We start from the raw sequence: 25,529 nt of genomic DNA, 5'->3' as shown, positions 1-25,529 counted from the left end.
AGAAGATGTACTCACATTAGATTGTTAATGTAAGATGGAAGAAAATTATTCTCTCCAGAAATTAGTGATGATCATTATAGGTGCAGTTGCATTGATTTTGGTAATTTCATTGGAATCCTGGTTTGTGCCCAAATCAATTGTGTGGTCTTATTTAAAACAATATTTGTTTATTTATAATGTGGTCTCAGATCTGTACTCTGAATTAAAATTGTAATAGCTAAAATGCTAAGCAAAAGGAAGGTACAAGATAGATCGTACTTCTCAGCTATTAAGTAAAAGTAGAGATCAGTATAAACTTCTCTTAAAAATTGTTTTCTTGAAGTCAAGAATGCTATCTTGGTTTTTGTATGGATCTTTGCTTGAAGAAGATGAAGTTCTGGGCTCAAATCTGGTTTCCAGTAGCTTTTACTATCTTACATAGTTTTGAGTTTGTGTTATGAGAACTTCCTTTTAACTGAATTTGATTTTGCCATTGTTTAAAAGACCTGATGGATTTAGGCCTTGTGAGTCCTGGGTAGATTACCTTGGGTGATGTTCATTCTGTTTCAAGTGCTGAGGTTTTTAAGCCCCCAAAATCTTAGTTTCCCCCATTTTTTCAGCTTTAGTTCCTGTTTTTCAAATTTTAGTTAGAATCTTTTGAATTTGTCACTGAAATATTTAAGTCATTGTTAACTGTTATATGGCCAAGTACATTTATCAGCTGTGATATTTGGGGGCAGTATCACAGCTGGTTGGACAAGGCCAAAGACTACTTTGGTCATCCATGCACTGAATGCATAGGAGGCCAGTTTCTTCATGGCAGGTCTTGTGGCCCTCCTATGAGTATCACATACATACCATGTGAAATGTGAAAATTAAAATCCTTTAGACTCAGCATGAAAACTATCAAGGTGGGAGATCAGTTTTGTGACATTGTCCTCAGGAATTTCATTCTTAGAGATCAAGTGCTTAGCACTCATGGGAAATAATAAAAGCTCATTTGTGTAGCATTTTTCTGATGATCATTGTAAAATTTTACATTTTCTGCCTCAAGTGTTCAGCACATTTATCTAGGTTTATACCAGCAAAAATCCCTTCTTGAAAAAAAGCAGTATCTAACAAACCATAGAAGTCTTCCACCAAAATTGGCTGTTGTAGTGCAGATATCAAGGAGAGTATAGGAGGATAGGGAGGACTTAGATAATGAATTTCTAGATTTATCTCCTTTTGTCCTCAGACCTTACTTGTAGCTTTTGTTTTTTACTGTAGGCATTAAACTTGTTACAAGTGACAAAAAGTATTTTAGGATGACATCTATGTAATTTTTTTTTTCTTAAATCTTTCAAATTAAGCTTTTATTTGCTTGCTTCATGCAGTAGTTGGAGTCTGGACTTGGATGTACGTGAATCTTTTCCATATATATATCTCAAAAGTTGTGTAATGACTCCTAGAATATGCTGAAATACAGTGTTCTTGTCAGTAACAGCTCCTAAACAGAATGTACCAAAAACAGATAGTTTTTTCCACAGTTATGACTCATACCTCATAGATGTAAAAGATGCTTGGGAGATACAGGTGTGGTAACTCAGATTTGTTAGTCAGTACTTCCTCAAGCTGTTAGGAATGGTATTGAAGAGCAAATAAGTGAAGTGCTGCTATCATCTTATCATAGAATAGTTAGGGTTGGAAAGGACCTTAAGATCTTCTCAAATGCAGCTCATTTTTCTAAAACTACTTGACATATTCAGCTGATTTTTGTATGTTGCCATAGAAAAATACCCGTGCATATTCAAACCACACTTGGAACCTAAACTTACCTATGACTTACATGGTCAAAGAATCTTTCCTGACAATTGCTGAAAATACTTTGGTGCCCATTTTGATAGGAACTTGTGAAACAGTGCAGGATTCCAAATTCATGTTTTTGCTTTTAATGTCTATGGTCTTTTTATTTATTTTATAATTTTACTCCTAGTTTTCAGCATAAAGAGAATAGCCAAATGCTCTCTGTCTTTAGTGGTGATCATTGCCTGACCATCCCGGTTTCATTAATATCATTGACTCTCAGATGAAGAAAGGACACCTCTGTCACACCTTCTGGTACAGACAAATTGTCCTGCTTCTAAAGTTTTCCTAATGTGTTCAAAGAAATATTTAGTTATTTCTGAATTTAGAATATATTCTATGAAAATTGTGAACTTGGTGGTTGTGCCTCAAGTTGGCCCAGCCACCGGGTATGTTGCAATGACGATGACTTCTTGAGAAGCAGATAATATACAAAATGAATATACCACATGCAGAATTATTGTTTTGCTTTTGTTATTATAGAGATGATGATGATGTCAATGATGTTGTCTCTGTGGCTGGTGTTAATGAAGAAAGTGCCTGCATTATGGCTACCAACTCTGACTTGGTTGGAACCCAGATACAGTCCTGTAAAGATGAACCCTTTCTTGCTGCTGTACCTCTACATAAACGCATACTTGAAATGGGTGAGAACCATGTCCTTTCCTTTTGATAGTGTTTCCTTTGGAGTAACAGATTATGCTTAGCACTTAAGATTGTTTTTTAAGCATTTTATTACATGATCTTGTATTACTAAATTTTCAAGGTTTTTGTGATAAAAGTCACTTAGTCTGGTTACGTCCCTCACATCTTCTGTATTCCCACAGTTTAGTTATATCAAGTTGCAAAAAAATAGTATACTGGTGCTTTTAAACTTCATGCTTTCCCTGTGTTTTTTGTGTCCAAGGATCTCAAAGCTCTTTGCAAACATTATTTCTCACAATCCTACTTCATGTTTTACACATGAGAAGATTGAAAGAGAGAGGTAAAGTAAGTAGTATAGGTCACAGAGTGACCTGTGAATAGCATTTAACAGAATGTTGAATTTATCTGTCAAGATTTGCTTTTCCCATGCAAACCAGTTACTCAGTTCCTAACACCTGCATCTATTTAAGTTCATAGTGATTTTCTCATAGCATTTTTTCCAAAATGGTGTATTTATTTGTCCTGGTGATAAAGTATATTTATTTATTCTGCCATTTGAAAACAGAAGTTTAAAACTTTAGCGGAAAAATAACTCATCAGTATTAGTGATGTTTTAGGGTTTGTAAGTATCCTCAGAATGTATTTTATGACATTCTTAATATTCTATATATGTTCTAGTACCTAAATGTATCTTTTTCAACATAATTTTGGTAATATTTTCAGAACTATCAGTGTCTTAAGATATTAAACTCAAATTATTTAGGGGTGTGAATCATGTTCTTTTAGAACTATACTTATATCACTAGTGAAATCTGTCAAATTTTTAGGGATCTAGTTCTGTAATTTTAGAGATTGAACAAAAATCCTGTTACAAATTGGTACAGTTGGGTTTTTAAGTCATGTGGTTACTTCTGAAATGTTATTTGTGTTCATTGAACTAATGGAAGCCTTTTTTATATTGCAGTTGCAGGTAAAGTTCTTCATTGACTTATTGTCAAGCTTCACTCTTGTATTTTAACTAGTGCCCTTTTAAGCTCTCAGTCAGAGAAATGAATTATTTTGCATGCTGTAGTTCTCACATTGTGATGATGGCATTATGTGATGCTGTCTAGGAAAGCATATGTGCAGCATTTTGTGAGATGGTTCACCACCACCTGAGATAGGAAGCCAGCAAGGTTTCAGTTAAATCTGAGTAACTGTTGTGGGGAATGTTCACACAATAGATAATGCAAGTGTAAGGAAACATAAAAGGAAGCACACATGAAACTGTTAAAAAGAACAGGAAATCAGTAAAAAAATTGCCATATAAGCCTTAATGAACAACCTGGGTGTAACAATTGCTGTACAACATGAAGTTCTAATTACAAGTGCAGGATTTACAGGAACCTTTAAGAGCCACAGAACCCATCATAGAATCATAGAATAGTTAGGGTTGGAAAGGACCTTAAGATCACAGTATCACAGTATGCTAGAGATCGGAAGGGACCTCGAAAGATCATCTAGTACAATCCCCCTGCCGGAGCAGGAACACCTACATAATGTTACACAGGAAAGTGCCCAGGCGGGTTTTGAATGTCTCCAGGGAAGGAGACTCCACAACCTCCCTGGGCAGCCTGTTCCAGTATTCCATCACCCTCACTGAGAAGAAGTTTCAAGTTTAAGTGGAACCTCTTGTGTTCCAGTTTGTACCCATTATCCCTTGTCCTATCATTGTTTGCCACTGAGTAGAGCCTGGCTCCATCCTCGTGACACTCCCCCTTTATATATTTATAGACACTTATAAGGTCACCCCTCAGTCTCCTCTTCTCCAAACTATAGAGACCCAGCTCCCTCAGTCTTTCCTCATAAGGGAGATGCTCCACTCCCTTAATCATCTTCGTTGCCCTTCGCTGGACTCTCTCCAGCAGCTCCCTGTCCTTCTTGAACTGAGGGGCCCAGAACTGGACACAATATTCCAGATGCAGTCTCACCAGGGCAGAGTAGAGGGGAAGGTGGACCTCTCTCGACCTACTAACCACCACCCTTCTAATACACCCCAGGATGCCATTGGCCTTCTTGGCCACAAGGGCACAGTGTTAGCTCATGGTCATCCTGTCGTCCACTAGGACCCCCAGGTCCCTCTCCCCTACACTGCTCTCTAACAGGTCGTTCCCCAACCTATACTGGAACCTGGGGTTGTTCCTGCCCAGATGCAGGACTCTACAATTTCCCTTGTTATATTTCATCAAGTTATTCCCTGCCCAACTCTCCAGCCTGTCCAGGTCTCGCTGGATAGCAGCACAGCCTTCTGGCGTGTCAGCCACTCCTCCCAGCTTAGTGTCATCAGCAAACTTGCTGATAGTACACTCAATTCCCTCATCTAAATCGTTGATGAATATATTAAATAATACCGGTCCCAGTACTGACCCTTGAGGCACTCCACTAGTTACAGGCCTCCAACTAGACTCTGCCCCATAGACTACAACTCTCTGGCTTCTCTCCTTCAGCCAGTTCACAGTACACCTCACTACCCGATCATCCAGACCACACTTCCTCAATTTATCTGTGAGGATGCTGTGGGAGACTGTGTCAAATGCTTTGCTGAAGTTAAGGTAGACCACATCCACCACTCTGCCATCATCCATCCACCGTGTTATTTCCTCATAAAAGGCTAAGAGATTGGTCAAACATGATTTCCCCTTGGTGAAGCCATGTTGACTGCCCCTCATAACCCTCTTATCCTTGATATGCCTTAAGATGGCACCAAGGATAAGGTGTTCCATCACTTTCCCAGGGATGGAGGTGAGGCTGACCGGTCTATAGTTACCTGGGTCCTCCTTCTTCTTGCCCTTTTTGAAGACTGGAGTGACATTTGCTTTCCTCCAGTCCTCAGGCACCTCTCCCGTTTCCCAAGACTTGGTAAAGATGATGGAGAGCGGTCTAGCAATGACTTCCGCCAGTTCCCTCAGCACCCGCGGGTGCATCCCATCTGGACCCATGGATTTATGGATGTCCAGATTGCTCAACTGGTCTCTAACCCATTCCTCATCGACTAAGGCAAACCGCTCCGTTGACCTGACTTCATCTAAGGTCTTAGGGGTACAGGGCTCTTCAGGACTGCCTGCAGCAGAGCAGACAGAGACAAAGAAGGCTTCAGTAACTCTGCCATCTCTGTATCTTCTGTCACCAGGGCACCCATCCCGTTCATCAGTGGGCCTACATTGCCTCTGGTGTTAGTTTTATCTGCCATGTATTTGAAAAAGTTCTTTTTGCTGTCCTTGACCCTTCTCGCCAGGTTTAATTCTAAGGAGGCCTTAGTCATCCTAGCTGCCTTCCTACATCCTCTAGCAGCAGCCTTATATTCCTCCCAAGTGGCCAGCCCCTCCTTCCATGACCTCTAAACTCTCCTCTTCCACTTGAGCATACCCAGCAGTTCCCTATTTAGCCACGCAGGTCTCCTGGCCCTCTTCCTTGACTGTGTCGGGATGCTCCGATCTTGAGCTCGGAAAAAGCAATCCTTGAATGCCAACCAACTATCTTGGGCCCCTTTACCTTCAAACAGCCTTGCCCATGGGATTTCCCCTAGCAATTGCTTGAAAAGGCCAAAGTTTGCCCTGCTAAAGTCCAGGGTTGCAATTCTACTTGCTATTCTACTAGTCCTACCACACCTGAACTCCACCATCTCGTGGTTGCTGCAACCAAGGCAGCCCTCAACCCTTACTGCTTCGACCAGACCCTCCTTGTTAGTGAGGATGAGATCCAGCAGCACTCCTCTCCTGGTCGGCTCATCCACCATTTGCAGGAGGAAGTTATCATCCATACACTGGAGGAACCTCCTGGACTGTGGCTGGGTTGCTGAGTGGTCCTTCCACCAAACATCAGGGAAGTTAAAATCCCCCACGACGACCACGGCCTGTGACTGTGAGGCCGCTCTCAGCTGCCTGTAGAAGGCCTTGTCAACTTCCTCACCCTGATCTGGTGGTCTGTAACAGACACCCACAACAGTATCCCCCCTGCCAGCCTGCCCCTTAATTCTCACCCACAGACTCTCAACTCGCTCGTCATCTGTCCCTGGACAGAACTCGGTGCATTGTAGTTGCTCCCGTACATAAAGAGCAACCCCACCACCCCTCCTGGCTGGCCTGTCTTTCCTGAAAAGGACATAGCCCTCCATGACTATATTCCAGTCATGTGAGCTCTCCCACCACGTCTCTGTAATTGCCACTAGAACCTCTCAGAGGCTCTTTCAAGGCAAGCGGCAGGGGAGTGGTCACCGTCACCGTGGGAACGCCCCCCGCCACGTCAGCCGCTCTCTCGCAAGGGCTTCTGGGATCGGGAGATGTCGGGAATCGTGATGTCTCTGCACTATCCCCTCTGATTTTCCTAATTTCCCTTGATCCTCGCGGTCGCTGAAGCGTGCCGGCTGTGGCTCTAGCTAGGCTAGCTCTGATCAGCTGACTGAATGCTAGTAGCGAGTTTAAGCCGCTTTTAAATTGAGATTGACCCCTTGGCTTTTGGAGTCAAGGATACAAAGGATCTGATGCCAGCTATACCCCAACTGAGAAAGAGATACTGGCAGCCTATGAGGGGGTTCAAGCTGCTTCTGAAGTGATTGGTGCTGAAGCACAGCTCCTCCTGGTAGGCCGGTTGCCCATGCTGGGCTGGATGCTCAAAGGCAGGGTTTCCTCTACACATCATGCAACCGATGCTACATGGAGAAAGTGGGCTGCACTAATTACACAATGAGCTCAAATAGGAAATCCCAGTCGTCCAGGAATTCTAGTAGTCATCATGGACTGGCCAGAGGGCAAAGATTTTGGAACGTCACCAGAGGAGGAGTTAATGCGGGCTAAAGAGGCCTTACCATATAATAAGCTGTCAGAAAGTGAAAAGCAGTATGCCTTGTTTACTGATGGGTCCTGCCATATTGTGGGAAAGCGTTGGAGATGGAAGACAGCTGTATGGAGTCCTGCTGAAGGAGAGAGTCACTCATCACAGTGCTGATTTATTGGCTCTCAAAGTTGTTGCTCTTTACCTTGGAGTTTCAGCATGTTGTACCTTACTAACAGCCAGTATTTGCTGTTTTAGTGTTTATCAGCTGGGGGGCCTGGGCTAATGTTCTTGTTTCACTGTACTTTATGGTAATGACTTATAATTCAATAGACTCATTGATTATGAAACTGATCTGGCTTGTGTTCCCAGTCTGACCTCCAAAGTTAAGCAGGGTCTCCTTTGGGTCTTGTCTAGGGTTAAATGATGATATAGGAGGACCAAGAGATGTTCCCTGAGGCTGGACAATCATGAGTGGCAGGTTGTGTGAGCTAGTATGGGTAAGTACCTAGGCCAGTGAGCCCCTCCAGTGTTTTGGAACTTCACCACCGAACAAGTGCAAAATCTGGAAATTTTAGTAAAGCATGTAAATGCATTTTTTTGTCATCCCGGTCATACTGGAGAGGGAGAAGTCATGGCAGTGTGCTGGGCCTTGGTCTATACTTACAGAGTCTTGTTCTACACTATCCATCACCTTCAAAGGGAAAAAAATGTCTTGGGATCTGATGGCAAAGCAACAGGCAAAGTAGCTACTCTAACTCCAAATACAGCAGCTGTACCACCTGCAGTGCCAAATACAGCAGCTCCGCCAACCCCTCTGCCAAGTACAGCAGCTACACCAACCCCAGTGACAAGTACTGCCACTACTCAAACCAGAAACGCAACAGTCAATGCTGCTGTTCCAGCTCCAAGCACAGCAGCTACACCAACACCAGTGACAAGTACAGCAACTACCCTAACCGCAACAACAGGTACTGCAGGCACTCCAGCCGCAGTGGTAATCACTTCAGCTAAACCACAGGATCGGTTTGTGCAAATATTGGTTGCCCCTGTATGTAAAGGGAAAAGCAAGTAAAAGACAAAAGGATGAAGAAGCAATATAAAGAAACAATTATTACCAGGAACAGCATTTGGTCAGGAGTTATTGTTACATTAATCAGAGGAAGAAGAGGCGAGTTCTCAATCCCAGACCTCAACTGAGCTGCAGATTATGCAAGTAGGTTTTCCCCGTCGACCATGGGAGCACATCATAACCTGGTTGCTTTGATACTGGGGTAATGAGGCCTATGGTCATGAACTAGAAGGATGGGAAGCCAAGCAGCTGGGATCACTTGCTAGGGAAGGAGGAAATAAACGAAATTGCAAAAGAGAAACAATCATTCAGTCTTTGGTGGTGGCTCTTGGCAGTTGTGAAAGAAAGGTTTCTGTACAAGGACCATTCAATTTTTGGGAATAAAATGGCAAGATGCATGTTGCTAGATCCCCACAGGTGTGATCAACAAGATAACAGCAATGTTTCCACCAACTAATAAGAAACACAAGCTTTCTTGGGTGTTGTGGGGTTCTGGAGAATGCACATCCTGAATTACAGTTTGACTGTAAGCCCTTTCTATCATGTGACCTGGAAGAAGAATGATTTCAAATGGGGCCCTGAGCAGCAACAAGCCTTTGAACAAATTAAATGAGAGATAGTGCATGCAGTAGCCCCTGGGCCAGATGTGAAAAATATACTCTACACTGCATCTGGGGAGAATGGTCCTTCCTGGAGCCTCTGGCAGGTTGCCCATGCTGGGCTTGGATGTTCAAAGGCAGGGTCTCTTCTACACATAATGCAACCGATGCTACATGGAGTAATGGGCTGCACTAATTACACAAAAAGCTCAAATAAGAAATCTCACTCATCCAGGAGTTCTGGAAGTCATCATGGACTGCCCAGAGGGCAAAGATTTTGGAATGTCACCAGAGGAGGAGGTGATGCATGCTGAAGAGGCCCCACCACGTTATAAACTGCAATTGCTACAATTAAGCAAGCCAAGCGGTTAAAGCCTCTTTGGTATGGAGGACGATGGCAGAAGTACAAATATGGGGAGGCCTCCAGATTGATTATATCACACTCCCACCAACCTGCCAAGGCAAGTACCATGTGGTTACCATGTTAGAACCAACTACCGGATGGCTGGAAACATATGCTGTGCCCCACTCCACTGCCCAGAACACTGTCCTGGGCCTTGGGAAACAGATTTTTTTGTGGTGACACGGCACCCCAGGGAGAATAGAGTTAGATAATGGGACTCATTCCTGGAGCAACATTCTAGACACTTGGGCCAAAGAGCATGGCATTGATTGGATCTATCACATCCCCTACCATGCACCAGCTTCTGGGAAAATTGAACTGTACAATGGGCTATTTAAAAACTACACTGAGAGCCATGGGTGGTGGGACTTTAAAATATTGGGATACACATTTACTGAAGGCCACCTGGTTGGTCAACACCAGAGGATCTGCCAACAGGGATGGCCCAGCCCAGTCAGAACTTTTATATATTGTAGAAGGGGATAAAATTCCTGTGGTGCACATAAGGAATTTGCTCGGGAAGACAGTCTGGGTTATTCCTGCTTCAGGGAAAGGCAAACTCACTTGTGGTATTAACTTCATTAGGGACCTGGATATACTTGGTGGGTAATGCCAGAAGATGCTGTCCTCCCTCCCCCAGCAGCAGCAGGCTCTGGCACTCCCTGCATCCAGAGACCTGAACAGCCACGGTTTGGGACGGGGTCTCTGTCTGAGTTGCTGCAGTCTTCTTACTGCAAACTCTCTTTCTGGAGGCGACCATATTGGTCCGCAGTCGGACACCAGCAACAGGGTCAGCAACACGACCTGCTTGTTCCTCCCTGCGCCTGGTAGGCAGCGACCGGTCCCTTCCCTCTCAAAGGCTCTTTCAAGGCAAGCGGCAGGGGAGTGGTCACCGTCATCGTGGGAACGCCCCCCGCCACGTCAGCCGCTCTCTCGCAAGGGCTGCTGGGGTTTCGGGGATCGGGAGATGTCGGGAATCGCGATGTCTCTGCGCTATTCCCTCTGATTTTCCTAATCTCCGTTGATCCTCGCGGTCGCTGAAGCGTGCCGGTTGTGGCTCTAGCTAGGCTAGCTCCGATCAGCTGACTGTTCATCTATTTCCAACCCCCCTGCCATGGGCAGGGACACCTTACACTAAATCATATCACCCAAGGCCTCGTCCAACCTGGTCTTGAACGCTGCCAGGGATGGAGCATTCACAACCTCCCTGGGCAACCTGTTCCAGTGCCTCACCACCCTAACAGGAAAGAATTTCCTTCTTATATCCTTTTGGGGTTTGCTCCTCTGAGGAACAAATCCCTATGGCTGATTTTGAAGCTTTGTTGGTTTTGATAATTGAAATGAAACTTTCAAAGCTTTTAAAAGCAACTGTAGGGATTTATTTCTCAAAAGCAGTGAATCCAGAAGAGCAGCCACTCCTAGTGATCTCCTGCAGCCACTTTTACAGCTTTATTTTGTCTTTACATGAAGCCTTTTATAGTTTTGAAAGTGGTTGTGGGGTCCACTAGTGGCTACTGTCTGGGATCTGTGGCTCTTGAGGAGAGAATTCCCTCAGCTGATTTTGAAGTTTTAGAAGCTTGGTTTTCACTGTGTGTGGCCAGATTTGTTGTTTGCATAGGTCCACACACAAATTTAGTCATTTGTGCTACTGGGCACTTAAAATAATGACATTGTAAGTTCATGACAAAACTCAGTCTTACCATATGTTGCTGTGCCTAGACACACCCGAACTAAGCAAAGGAGGCTGTGACCTTCTCAAGCACATTAGGAAAAAGAATGTTATGTGAGTCCTCATTCTTCTCTTTTTGTTATGCCTGTTGACAAATGAGATAAAATGCATTATTTCTTCTTACTTTTACCTGAACAGGACTTAAACAGACCTTATTTTCTACCTTTAGGTCTATTCATATTTAATCACTTTAGTTTTAGGGCATGCTTTTAATGTTTTAGCAAAAGAGAGATTTGTAGTATGTACAGTATTAGGAAACTGCTCTTCTTTCCTTTCTCAGAAGCTAGGTCTTTCGAGTTTTCTGTAATATTAATCTCCTTCTCTCTTTTCTGAGTAAGAGTTCTGTCAAGCAACTCAGTAGTGTTCCCCAAAGGCTGTTTCAGAAATTGTGCTTCCATTCACCAGTCAGAATATAAACTGCTAAAGTAAGAGCAGATGCTATTCAGTCAGATGCCTCAAAGTTATAGCGAAAGAGGTTTCTTAATATTTTGTACATTCTTATCTCTACTGTAACTTGGCAGTGTTATTATCCAAACTTTATTTTAAATCTAAATTACTAATATTATTACTGATCCTTTTATATGTGAGAAGTAACTGAATGTTAATTCATTACAAAGATATTGATCCACTTCCCACTTGCTTCCTTATCCAATTCTGTATCTTGTCATCTTTAGCTGGTTATCGTTGTCACTTGTTCATGTAGGAAGACAGGGCTGTGACTGTTTCAAATGCTTTTGATGCAAAATCAAGAGTGGCTATTTCTTAGCATTTAATGTATTTCTTTCGCTATTCCATTCAGGATCGTAAAACTTTAAACCCTGATATTTCTACATGACAGCACAGCACAATGAAATGTATGCAAAGAGTTGTAAGTCTTCTATTTTTGGGAAGCTGGGAGACAGGTTGATGTTCTTCATGCATGTGCATGCTGATGTGCATACAAACTCTTAAAACTTTCAAGGTCTTTAACCCTGTTAGTAAAATGGGTAGTATTTCTTTAAAGGGCAAGATAAGCCAATTAGACCCTCACAAATAATGCTGAAAAATCCTAGCTTTTTCATGTGGTTTTATGGGAAAGAAAAAAGAAAAATAACCTCCGTGATTGTTTCACCTTCATTCATAAGGTTTTTTTTTGTGGGTAAGAATGCTGTATTAGTGAGGTTTTAGAAGCTGGTTTGTGACATGCTACATTTCCACTGTTTACCAAAAGGGGTGACACTTTAATGAATAAAACAATATGACTTACCAGGTTATTTTAAGCATAATAGTTTTCTCTGGTTTGTAACCATCTTGTGAAAATAGAAACTGTTTGGCTTGGGAATTACTTTGTTACAGCATTGTTTCTGAGAGCGGATAAGAATTAGGATGCACTGTATTTTATATTTAGTATTTAATATTAGTGAAAGATAGCAGGACATAGTGAAGGATGGGATAAAAGCTGATTGTTTTTATATTGCCTGCTAACTAAATCCATGGGAAAGGGAACAGCTATGTTGTGTGCTTTCCTGAGAAGTCTTTTGACTGGGAGTGGGTGGTCTCTAGAACATCTAGTTGTTCTAAAAAGTTTGCTTTATATTTTGTGGTCAACCAAGCATGATATCCTCACAAGCTCAGAATCTGCAGCAGTTTATTAATTCCCACAGCTTTTGTTTTAATTCTGATTTCTTCTGCAGCCAGGTGATGCCATTTTATTTTTATTGGCTATCCCTAAAATGTCACAACTTGTGGAGAATCTTAACCGTAAATTAATTGTCTTAATGCAATAACACTGAAACTCAAGTTAGGCATACTGTATTCTTTGACTTACATTGTTTCTTTCACTTTCAGTGTTCTTCACCCTATTTTTCTACTTCATTTGTTATTGTTACAGAGCACTGGCTAAATGGAATATTTACAAATGTGAAATTCTAAGGAATGTGAGACTGGTTTGGCCATACTGAGTACATTTTAATTGCCCATCTTGTATTTTCCAAATTATCTTTACTTAAATATGTATAAAAGATGTATTTGAGGATCATCATATATATTTTTCTTTTACATTCATTTGGAATTATTTTTACACCTGCACTAAGAAATATTTTTTTCTGTTGCATGATTTTATAAAATACTGTATTTGTGTCTGTTTTCTAGTCTTCTTATAAATTTCCTTTGGAAAAAGGTTATTGCATTGACACCACAGCATACACCTACAACATTGCCTATCACAAAATTAGTACTGGATTCTCTTGCTTCATCCAAATAAAGGTAGGCTAGAACATGCATAGTGGTGCAGGCCAGTTATTATGAAGCTTGAAAATGTGCTGATGAATCCAAATTCCACTAGTCCAGTAGTTAAAAGGCCTGCAGTCTTTCTTAAAACAGCTTCAGAGAAGCTTGGCTTGATAGAATTAAGCCATTGTCTCTGTTAATGCAACAGTTGTAGGGTTAAGCTCAACATAATTTACAGCTTTACCTTTTTGTTATTTTACATGTGATATATTCTTTTAATCCTGTCTGATTGAGATTTGAGACCTCACTTGGAGTATTGTGTGCAGTTCTGGTGTCCTCAACATAAAAAGGACATGGAGCTGTTGGAACAAGTCCAGAGGAGGGCCACGAGGATGATCAGGCGACCGGAGCACCTCCCGTATGAAGATAGGCTGAGAAAGTTGGGGCTGTTCAGCCTGGAGAAGAGAAGGCAGCGTGGAAACCTCATAGCAGCCTTCCAGTATCTGAAGGGGGCATGCAAGGATGCTGGGGAGGGACTCTTCACTAGGGACTGTAGTGATAGGAGAAGGGGTAATGGGTTAAAACTTAAACAGATGAAGTTTAGATTGGATATAAGGAAGAAGTTCTTGACTGTAAGGGTGGTGAGGCACTGGAATGGGTTGCCCAGGGAGGTTGTGAATGCTCCATCCCTGGTGGTGTTCAAGGCCAGGTTGGGCAGAGACTTGGGTGACATGGTTTAGTGTGAGGTGACTCTGCCCATGGCAGGGGGGTTGGAACTAGATGATCTTAAGGTCCTTCCCAACCCTAGTCTATGATTCTATTCTATGATTCTATGATTTATAATTGTTCTGCCTTGATTCTTTCTTTGTTCAGTCACACTCAAATTGCATGTCTGCTGTAAAAATGCATGTTAAAACATAAGGAAATAGCTTATATGTTTTTTTCTGTGTTCTGGAGTGTATTAAATCTACTCTGTATGTTGCATCACAGTGGTAGCCCAGTTGTATGCATATGTATGTATTTTAAATTTGGATACTCTAAATGACATTTTATGTTGCTAAATCATCTAAAAATTGATTGGGATATCCTTCATGAAACCAGGCCAGTAGATTTCAGAGCCTCTATTTAAAGCATTTGTTACTAGTTTAATAAGAGAGTCATTCTGTCATCCTCTTTCATCTGTTTGTCAACAGTTGTGCTCATGTTTGAATGAGATAAACTGTACTACTGATGATTGCTCTTTCATATACAGAGCAGTTCTAACATAAAAGTACACTTATTTCTCTAGTTGGTTTACTTTTGAGGGGTTTTATAGCTGCTTAGATTACAGTTGTGGGTTCTGAAATTCTGAGCTATTGGATTGACTGTGAATGTAATTTTTTGTTTTCTCTGCACTTTTTGTTGATGTGACTTGGTTGTTTTCATTGTTAACTTTTAACTTTTTACCCATGAGTTGATTTGTCTTCAAACTGAAATATTCTTTTTAATATCAGTTTTTCTACCAGCATCTTTCTATCAGGGTGACCTCATTAAATACTTCTGGACATAACTTTTGATTGTGTTTGGAAATAGTTCTAACATGTACTTGTTGTTAAGCATAGCATTTTGAAGTCGTGCATTGTCCTAATGACATGTTTAGGTCCACTTGAAATGTACCTAGAGGGGTGTTTACTGTGATTCTAGTTGCTTTTTCTCAGGAAAAAAAGCTGTTGGGTATTGTATAGTCCAAATCACAAGTTATTGAGCATGCCAAATACATTGACTTTCTCTAGTTCCTATAAACTTCAGTATGTCACCTGCAGAGATGTGGCAGGTGAGGAGATGTATTTACATTATGACATCTGGAATACTTCTGTAACGTAGTGTAGAGTTAGGGTTGGATTGTGGGTTTTTTCATTAGTAAAATTTCTAACAAATTGCATTGTTTATATTTAGATTAGGTGTGAACTGCTCCCAGTCTTCTTATCGATGTCTATAGTTGTAATAATTTAGTTTCTTATGTTGAGATTGGAGCTTACTGTACATGTTCATTAGAGAATCTGGTTTTATATACCAACTTAATTGATTGCTAATGTTACAACATTATAAGACAGTTACATTATAACTTATAATGGGAGGGGGCTGGAGCACCTCCCATATGAAGACAGGCTGAGAAAGTTGGGGCTGTTCAGCCTGGAGAAGAGAAGGCTAAGTGGTGACCTCATATCAGCCTTCCAATATCTGAAGGGGGCCTACAAGAATGTCGGAGAGGGACTCTTCATCAGGGACTGTAATGATAGGACAAGGGGTAAGGGGTTCAGACTTAAGCAGGGGATGTTCAGGTTAGATATAAGGAAGAAGTTTTTTACTGTGAGGGTGGAGAGGCACTGGAACAGGTTGCCCAAAGAAGTAGTAAATGCTCCATCTCTGGCGGTATTCAAGGACAGTTTGGACAGAGCCTTGGGTGACATGGTCTAGTGTGATGTGTTGTCATGGTTTAAGTCCAGTCAGTAATTCAGAAAAACTACGTAGCTGTTTGCTCACTCCCCTCCCATTCCTCTCCCCTGTTCCCGGAGGGATGGGGAGGAGAATCGAAAGAAAGTAACTCCCACGGGTTGAGATAAGAACAGTCCAGTAACTAAGGTATAACACAAAACCACTACTGCTGCTACCAATAATAATGATAAGGGAAATAACAAGGGAAGAGAATACAACTGCTCAACACCCACCGACTGATACCCAGCCCGACCCCAGCAGTGATCTGACCCTTCCGGGTAAATGCTCCCAGTTCTACATCGTGGGCATGATGTGCTGTGGTATGGAGTACCCCTTTGGTTAGGAAGAAAAGCATTTTTGTAGAAGAAAATGCTGCAATAATGTCATGGTTTAAGCCCAGCCGGCAAAAAGAATCACACAGACGTTCGCACACCACCCCTCTTCCTCCCCCCACACCCTGAGGGATGGGGAGGAGAATCTAAAGAATGTAACTCCCACGGGTTGAGATAAGAACAGTCCAGTAACTAAGGTATAACACAAAACCACTACTGCTGCCACCGATAATAATGATAAGGGAAATAACAAGGGAAGAGAATACAACCGCTTACCACCCACCGACTGATACCCAGCCTGACCCCAGCAGCGATCCAGCCCTTCGGGGTAATTGCCCCACAGTTTATATACTAAGCATGACGTGCTATGGTATGGAATACCCCTTTGGCTAGTTTGGGTCAGGTGTCCTGTCTCTGCTTCCACCTGGTTTCCCCTCCTCCCTGGCAGAGCACGAGACTCAGAAAGTCCTTGGTCAGACTAAACATTACGGAGCAACAACTAAAAACATAGGTGTTATCAGCGTTGTTCCCAGGCTGAAAGTCAAAAACACAGCACTGCACCAGGTACTAAGAAGGAGAAAAATGACTGCTACTGCTGAATCCAGGACAGTATCCACCCCTTATTCCATACCATTCACATCATGCTATGATCCCACATTTTCAATATACCATCACTCTTATCTCATACATATATATATATATACACATACACACACACAGAGATATCATTCCTTAGTGCATGGACCAGTCCCTATAAAGCTGCTGAGTCCATCCAGCCCATGATGTCAGGCTCCATCTCATATAACAGTCACTAAGAGAAAGAGAGATGGTGTGCAGTGTTGGATCGTTGCCTGATGATGATACCACAGAACTCCTCTGGTTTAATCAAAGTTCATTCTTTGTTGGGATGATGGTCAGAGGGAAGTCAGGGACACTCGCTGGTGACCTGAAGATATCTAGTTGGTGAGCTATAAAAGTGCTACGTAGCAGACAACAGCATACAATTGAGTTCATTGGCTGTTTTCCCCTAAAATCAAATCCCCTTGAGGTACACACTGGACTTCCCCATCTTCCCGCATTACCCACCAAGTACATCTGGGTTCCTGAGCAAAAGCAATCCCATGAGTGGGTTTGCTTTTACCTGAAGCAGGAATAACTCAGACTGTCATCCCCAGCAAATTCTTTAGGTGCACCACAGGAATGGTGTCCCCTTCTAGTTCTGACTGGACTGGGCCATCCCTGTTGGCAGATCCTCTGGTGTTGACCAACCAGGTGGCTTTTGGTAAACGTGTATCCCAATGTTTGAAACTCCCACCACCTATTGCTCTCAGTGTACTACATGATCTTAAGGTCCTTTCCAACCTTAACCATTCTATGATTCTATGTTTCTCATGTAGGATAGTGTGACTCAAATGAATGCTTTAGATGCATTTGATGCCGCTGACAATGTGTTGAAACTCAGTCATTCCACAAAGAATTGTAGTGTTCATGCAATCAGTCATTAATTCTTGATGATCTTGTACAGCTCTGGTGTAGTAGAGTTCTGGCAAGAACATATGAATGAAGAATGTGACCTTAGTTGTCTTTAAAAATATGAAAACTCAAATTCAAGTGGAGAGAGTGGTTAAAATTATAACTTGGAGCATTGCTTTGCTCTGGATCCATTTCTGTTGTTATCCTTGATGATGTTTTTATCATAGCTCTAGGAAAATTTCAGAATTGCATTGCTAAAGTAATTTTAAAGACTTGAAGCATATACTTGTTATCAAAAATGTCTAAATTTAATAAATTTATTATTTAAAAGCAAGCAACCTTTTTCAAATTACACATATCTTTGTGTTTTACTTTCAAGGGTATGTCTCCTTACTGCTTTAAATGCAGAATTTCGGTTATAAAACTACAAATTAAGGCAGCCACGTTATTGAACTTTAAGAACACATTAAGTTGATCACCTAAAAGTCAGAAACAAGTTAAACTTTTTTTAACTAAAGATAGATTATAGCAGTCTGTTGATAGAACTAAGGTGGTTTTGGTTTGGTTTTTTTGGTTGGTTGGTTGGTTTTTTGGAGTTTTTTTGGGGGTGGGGTTGTTTGTTTGTTTGTTTAATCCTAATTTTCTCTTTGGTTTTTATGTTTCTGTATGTATGTAAGTGTATATATTATGACTGACTATTGCAGTGTTCAAATGGTGCAGTTAAGACTGGAATCCAGAATGCTAGGACCTAAATAAAAATACCTGTAGATGAACCACTGACCTGGTTAGAATGATGAATAATATATTGGGGGTATTTGTGGTTTGTGATACAATTAAGTATATGTAGTATTATATAGGTGTATACACACATTCCTGAAAACTATAATTTATATTTCTTTTTATCATCATCAGTCTAGGGAAACTTGCAAAGGGAAGAGAAGCCTCTCTTCCATCTCTCTTGATGATATTAAAACTGTTAAAAGTAATTATGCAGACTAGAAAAATATCTCAGGAATTTCTTATTTAGAGGTCATCATTATTTTCCTTTGATGTAAGACAGAATTCCAGTATGCTTTTTATAAATGAGAGTGGATAAAACTCAGGAGGAAAGGTAGCAGCTTAGACAAAGAAACAAACAACCTAAGACTCCAATACAGAAACATGAAAAATAGCAGTTACAGCCCTTTGCAGAGATTCAGTTTCTACTTGGCATTTTCTCTGTGTCGTGGAAAGCAAAAGGTGATGATCTCTAAATGATGGTATGAGAACTTTTCTTAGGTCAGCAGATCAATAAAAGGGGTATGCATGACTGTTTATGAAAATATAACTAGGCCAGCCTTTCCAAGTGTAGATGAGATTGGTAATTTTCCCATCCTTGCCCCAAATACAATACAACAATTTAAGTAGTGTGCCAAATCATCATGTAGTATACAGCTTTGGAATGCACCTTGCTTCTGATACTCAGGGAGCAGGGAAGACATGCTGATGCTTCCACATGTAATGAATGTTGTGCATGACAACTTGACTTTTAAAAAATTTATCTTTTTGTATTTTTGTAGTCTGGTTTCTTGACACTATTTCATTTTTGGGGAAAATTTGTTTTGAATTCTTTCTTCCTTAGCCTGTTTTCCAAAGAAAGATAGCCTTAAGTGATTGATCAGTCTATTTGTCTGCCTTCTCTCTCCCTTTAGGTAACTTTTGAATCCATTGATAAATCAGCAGGTGAGGGGGAAATCAACCTTAATCTTTGCTTTTCTGTCTGGTTGGCTGCCAATCAGCACTCTTGTACAGACTAGCCAGGGTGTCCTCAGGCTGAACAGACTATGCCCAACTAGCAAGCTATGGACTAGGAGACATGCCAGGGGGTGATCCTAGATGTATGAGGGAACTAAGGGTATTGTTCAATAAGGAACATGGGAGGAAGTTGGAGCTATGCAGGAGGACAGGGATCATTGAATCACTCAGGTTGGAAGAGAACTTGATTGGTCATTTAGCCCAACCTTTTGTTCAAAGCTGGGTCAACATTAAATTCAACCAAGGTTGTTTAGGGTGTTGTTTGGCTGAGTCTTAAAAGCCTGGAAGGTGGGATAGTCTTTTTTGTGCAATGTGTACCAGTACTTAATTATCTTCACAATGAGGAATTCTTTTCTATATGCAGTTAGAACCTCTGCTTTTTTAGTTTATGAATTTATTTCTCATTCTTCTTCCAAGCATCCTCAATAAAGAGTCTGGCTCAGTTGCCTCAATAACCTCTCCCTTAAGCCTTCTCTAGGCTAAAGAACCCTCAGGTTGTCCTCATATAGGTTATATGCTCTAACCCCATGGAATCATAGCTCCATAACTGTCTTGGTGACTTTTCCCATGACTCAAGTGTTTCCAAGTCTTGTACCAGGTGACCCAAAACTGATTGCAATATTCTAGATGCGGGATGATTGAAAAGGAATAATTTCTGCCCTTGATGTATTGATTACTGTTGATCTACCATTTTGCTGTTGATAAAACCACTATGCTGTTAGTCTTCATTGTTGCCAGGATGAACTGCTGAATCCTGATTAGCTTCCTGACCACCAGAGTCTCATGTGCTTTCCATCAGTGCTACTGCCCCGGTAGGCAGTTGTCGTGGTTCAAGCCCAGCCGATAACTCAGGACCATGCAGCCACTTGCTCACTCCTCCCTCTTTTTCCTCCCCCCCCACTCTCAGAGGGATGGGGAGGAGAATCAAAAGAATGTAACTCCCATGGGTTGAGATAAGAACAGTCCAGTAACTAAGGTATAACACAAAACCACTGCTGCTACCACCAATAATAATAACAATATGGGAAATAACAAGGGAAGAGAATACAACTGCTCACCACCTACTGACCGATACCCAGCCCGACCCCAGCAGTGATCTAGCCTTTCTGGGTAACTGCCTCCAGTTTATATACTGGGCATGACGTGCTGTGTTATGGAATACCTCTTTGGTCAGTTTGGGTCAGGTGTCCTGTCTCTGCTCTGTGATGGAAAAGTCCCATCACAGATTCCTGAGGGACTACATTTATAACTGGCCTCCAGCTAGTTTTCTGAACTTTAAAATACTGTGTTGAGGGATTTCAGGAATAGAATGTTACTGGGATATTGCAGAGGCTGATGGTGAGGATATAGGACAAGAATCTTTAGGAACCAAGTGTCTCAGGGAATAGTTCTTTGATTATTGAATTTCTGATGAGCTGAATAGATGACAAACCCCATAATGGTTGAATTTACTTAGAACAAAAGTCTTTAAAATTAGGAAAACCTTTATTGTGGAAAAACCAAGATGGTGATAGTTCTTTATTATGAAAGGATTGTGTGTGTTCCAGGAAGTTGGGTAGCTGTAGTTACACTGCTGAAATTCAAAGAATTATTATTTTACCAGTTATTCATTCATACCCTTACCTGGAATACTCAGCAGAATATTCCATCTCACACCTCTTTTCTGGACACTAGTTAATTAAATTTCCTTTCTTACTTACATTTTACCTTTCATACTAGAGTTTTTTGTTTGATAGCTTTGCTTGCACATTTGCATAATAAAATGGTGCATGCTCAAGTAGGTCTTGATATTGCAAGTCTGACTTGCACAAATAGCTCGTACCAATATGAATAGTCCTTCTGACTTGAAGGACTTAATTTGCATGAGTAACAGTTGCAGCATGGGGATCTGAATACGTATGTCTGCTTTCCATTACATGCGTTCAGCTCTCAGCAACCCCAGCAGAGTTCCTTCTCTATTACAGGAGGCAAATTGGGCACCAAGAAAGATGTAACTTCTTTCTGCAATAAAGCAGAAATCAGTTTAAAAAAAAAAAAGCATACGTGCATATTGCTAAAATCCCTGAGGTAACGCATGCAGTGTGGAGTCGGTGGTGGCTTAAGTTAGCTGAAGAGATAACAACTTCAAAGAGTCATTAAAAATATATATATGGCATAGGGAATTGGGCGCTGGGAAGTGCCGGAATGGTGTGCTGTAGTGATGCAATAAAACAGACATTGAAATGGACACTGCGGATCAGAAGATGGAGACGGGCGACCGAGGGCTGCGGTAGCCATGGCCGTGCAGCGTGTCGGCCTTACCTCAGTGGAGCTGCCGCAGGGCACCCTGTCAGCGGCGTTGGTGTCCGCCGCCCTGCCCTGTTGATGGAGCAGTGCTGACCCAAGGCCGGAGTTATGGTGAACGCTGCCAGCTCGCCTCAGATCGTATCATGGAAATAACACACATGTACATTCCCCTAAGACCTCTGCTCACTTGTTCGTCCTCATTTTTTAGACGTGTGATGGTTTCTTGCTCTTGAATTTGGCCAGGTAAAGCTAGGAATGCCTCACAAAACAAATACTTGTAATTAAGCCTCTCATGTTGTATCTGCTTGGGGACCCCTCCCACACATGAAGATTACTTTTGTAATTAGCCATTCAGGAAGCACTTTCCACTATATTCTCAAACAAATTTCCTGTGCTGTTTTGTGTATGCATTAACATATCAGAAACATATTCACAAACGTTTTTAAAAGTCTTGTGTTCATTGTGTGGAAAACTGATAGTGTCATCAGAGTATTAACTCTTCTGTGGTGGGTCCGTCCAATAATCCATACAAAATGCAACTGCTGATTTTTTATATGTAAAAAATATATATATATTTGTGTGTGGACGCACAGAGTTTTCTATCCAGAAAGCTGTCCCACTGGCACTACTCATATATGTGTCTTTGTAGGATTATAGCTTAGATGAATATCTACAAATTTATATCCAGTATTCAGGAATTATTATGAATTTAGGAATTTTTAAGTGTTACCTATATTCTTGTTTCTGTAGCTCAGGTGTTTTTTTTAATATATTAATACATTAGACTGTAGAGAGTTTGCTTTTCATATAATCTTAACACAAAGTACCAAATGTCCAAATAACTACAAATATGTATTTTAGCAGTGTTTGGGGGACAACTGGTGTTTCTAAATAACTGTTGTTAATATGACAGTATTTCTTTAATAGTTTTTTTCCCTAAACAATTTATATTATCACTAGTATGCCAATAGTGTAGGCTAAAGTATGCAAGCAACAGTATCTTTTGGGCTGCAGCCTCATCTCATTGATACCAAAATTAACCTTCACTAGTTCTTCTGAAAATAAAGGAATTGCTTTTTCTTGTGTAGGTCAACTGAGAATTCAAATTGTTTATACTTTGTTTTAATATACGAGGATAAATTTCAATAAAATTTCTTAAATGCTTAAATTTCTAAGTGATAAAAAAAGCTCTGATAGCTTTTTCAAACTTTTTGAAATGTAATCGCACGTCTTTTCAGGGGGTCGTGAATGTATCACCAAAGCCATATAAATACACTGCTGCAGATTTTTCTGTTCGAGAATATGAAGTTCTGACTTCATGTTCTTTAGAGGGTGTCAGGTTTGTTTGTTTGTTTGCTTGTGTTTGGGGGGTAAGCTAATTCTATTTCATTTTGTTTTTTGATTTAGCTAAAAAAATAGGAATTACTGATGTGCCAGCTGAGGTGGTTACTTTTATTTCCCATGCAACACAAAACAGATTAAGAACAATGATAGAAAAATTAAGAGTGATAACCCAGCACCGCATGGAATCATACAAAGTAAGTGCGCAAAGGAAGGTATTTTGTTACCATGTTATAATTACAGAATGATGCAGTGTGATGCTGTTTTTGCATAGCACACAGTAGGTGTTCTGTGTCATTCTCTGTGCAAAGCATGCCTAAGCAAATAGATGGTGGTAGGGTGATAGTACTGCTTGCCGGATCTGTCTTCCTTCTCTATGATAGAGTTGTTTTCATCCTTCTCTGCTAAAGTGTCTAGCATGGAGCATCTGTTTAGCTATTTCTGCTCATCAATTGTGACTAAGACCGTTGATTCTTGATCTCCTTTTTCAACCAAGACATCCACCGATTGGATCAAAATTGTTTCAATATAAAGGAATCTATGGTAAAATTACATGTTGTTGTCTGTGACAAATATTAATATTTTACAAAAGCTACCAATTTGTTTTAAACCAGCAAATAAAGAATTCAGCTGCAAATTCTTCACTGTAATTAAACATTTATGTTCTCTTTAAAAAGAACATTTCAAGATAAAATGCTACTCTGATTCTATTGTTAGTGATTGAATTATTGAGGAAAATTAGAACTATTTAGATATCATAAATCAGGGAGGAACTTTAAATAAGAATCTGCAAATCAGTTTGAAATTCAAATAAAGCAAACATCTTTATTGATAAATTTGAAATAATCTACGATGCTAACAGCTGTTAAACTGGTGTAAAAGCAAGATGATATTGACCATTTCTCATGGTTTAAGTCCAGCTGGTAATTCAGAAACACGCAGCTGCTCGCTAACTCCCCCCTCCCTTCCTACCCCTGCTCCCAGAGGGACGGAGAGGAGAATAGAAAGAATATAACCCCACGGATTTAGGTAAGAACAGTTCAGTAGCTAAGGTATAACACAAACCCACTACTGCTGCCACCAATAATAATGATGATAAGGGAAGTAACAAGGTGTCCTAGGTTCAGCAGTAGCAGTCATTTTTTCTCCTTCTTACTAGCTGGTACAGCGCTGTGGCTTTGATTTTTGGCCTGGTAAAAGCGCTGATAACAACAATGTTTTTAGTTGGTGCTCACTAATGTTTAGTCTGACCAAGGACTTTCTGAGTCTCACTCTCTGCCAGGAAGGAGGGGAAGCCAGGAGGAAGCAGAGACAGGACACCTGACCCAAACTAACCAAAGAGGTATTCCATACCACAGCACGTCATGCCCATGATATAAAATGGGGGGCAGTTACCCGAAAGGCACACATCACTGCTTGGGTCGGGCTGGGTATCAGTCAGTGGGTGGTGAGCGGTTGCATTCTCTTCCCTTGTTATTTCCCTTATCATTATTATTATTGGTGATAGCAGTAGTGATTTTGTGTTATACCTTAATTACTGGATTGTTCTTATCTCAACCCGTGGGAGTTACGTTATTTCGATTCTGCTCCACATCCCTCCAGGAGCTGGGGGAGGAAGAGGGGGGGAGTGAGAGAGAAACTGCGTGGTACTGAATTACTGACTAGGCTTAAACCACGACAGTTCTTTTTGGCCCCCAACGTGGGGCATGAAAGCTTGAGATAACAACAGATCTGACAGGAGTGTGTCTAATCGTATTTGTGATAAGCATTTTTTGTTTTGGGTTAATAGTCACTTGTCACAATGCTGATTTATTGGTCCTCAAAGTTGTTGCTCTTGATCTCAGAGTTTCAGCATGCCGTACCTTACTTACAGCCGGTATTTTTTGTCTCAGTGTTTATTGGCTGGGGGTCTTGGGCTAAGGTTCTTGTTCCTTGTACTTTATGGTAAAGACTTGTAATACAATAGAATCACTGATCGTGAAACTGATCTGGTTTGCGTTCCCAGTGTTGTCACCACATCTATACTTTAGAAGGTATATAATAGAAGTGTTTAGCAATTACACATTTATTTTCCCCTCCTTGAGTGGTCAGCCTATGAGGGAAACATTCCCACACACCCCAGTGACAAGTACAGCAGCTACACCAACTCCAAGCACAGCAGCTACACCAACCCCAGTGACAAGTACAGCAGTGTCATTTGAGAGTTCTGAAAGTTTTCAATGGCCTTTGGGTACCCTTGAGACCTGCCTGCTGACTGTGATGGGGATCAGCATGTTGGCACAAAGAGTGTGTATTCTCCATGGCCATTTTGTCTGATCTCAAAAGTTAAGCGGAGTCGGGTTTGGGTCTTGTCTAGGGTTAGACGACAATATAGGGGGTCCAAGAGATTTCCCCAAGGCTAGACAGTCATGAGTGGCAAGGGTGTGTGGGACATTATGGGCAAGTGCCTAATCCACTGGGCCCCTCCAGTGCTTTGGAATGGCAGCTGTATGGAGTCCCTAAGGACAAATTTCAGAAACTGCTGAAGGGGAGGATGAAT

General features: G+C 41.2%; 2 protein-coding genes across 3 annotated transcripts in view; both read left to right on the top strand.

Moving 5' to 3' along the window:
* LOC133279422 (transcription initiation factor TFIID subunit 4-like) overlaps nucleotides 1-25,529 on the top strand; it is a 243,767-nt gene that overhangs the window by 70,895 nt on the left and 147,343 nt on the right. The window contains exons 10-11 of the mRNA XM_061473128.1: nucleotides 2,308-2,471; nucleotides 23,057-23,187. Coding sequence (XP_061329112.1) covers nucleotides 2,308-2,471; nucleotides 23,057-23,187 — 295 coding nt within the window. The remainder of the gene's footprint in view (nucleotides 1-2,307; nucleotides 2,472-23,056; nucleotides 23,188-25,529) is intronic.
* The window catches only part of LOC133279421 (granule associated Rac and RHOG effector protein 1-like), a 340,966-nt gene that overhangs the window by 198,632 nt on the left and 116,805 nt on the right, over nucleotides 1-25,529 (top strand). The window lies entirely within an intron of this gene.

This window comes from Pezoporus flaviventris, unplaced genomic scaffold, assembly GCF_033815535.1.
Source record: "Pezoporus flaviventris isolate CSIRO_AGI_PZ_B2104156 unplaced genomic scaffold, CSIRO_AGI_Pfla_v1 ptg000077l, whole genome shotgun sequence".
NCBI lineage: Eukaryota > Metazoa > Chordata > Aves > Psittaciformes > Psittacidae > Pezoporus > Pezoporus flaviventris.
Note: the sequence above shows the minus strand (reverse complement) of the source record. Positions and strands in the feature narration are given on the sequence as shown.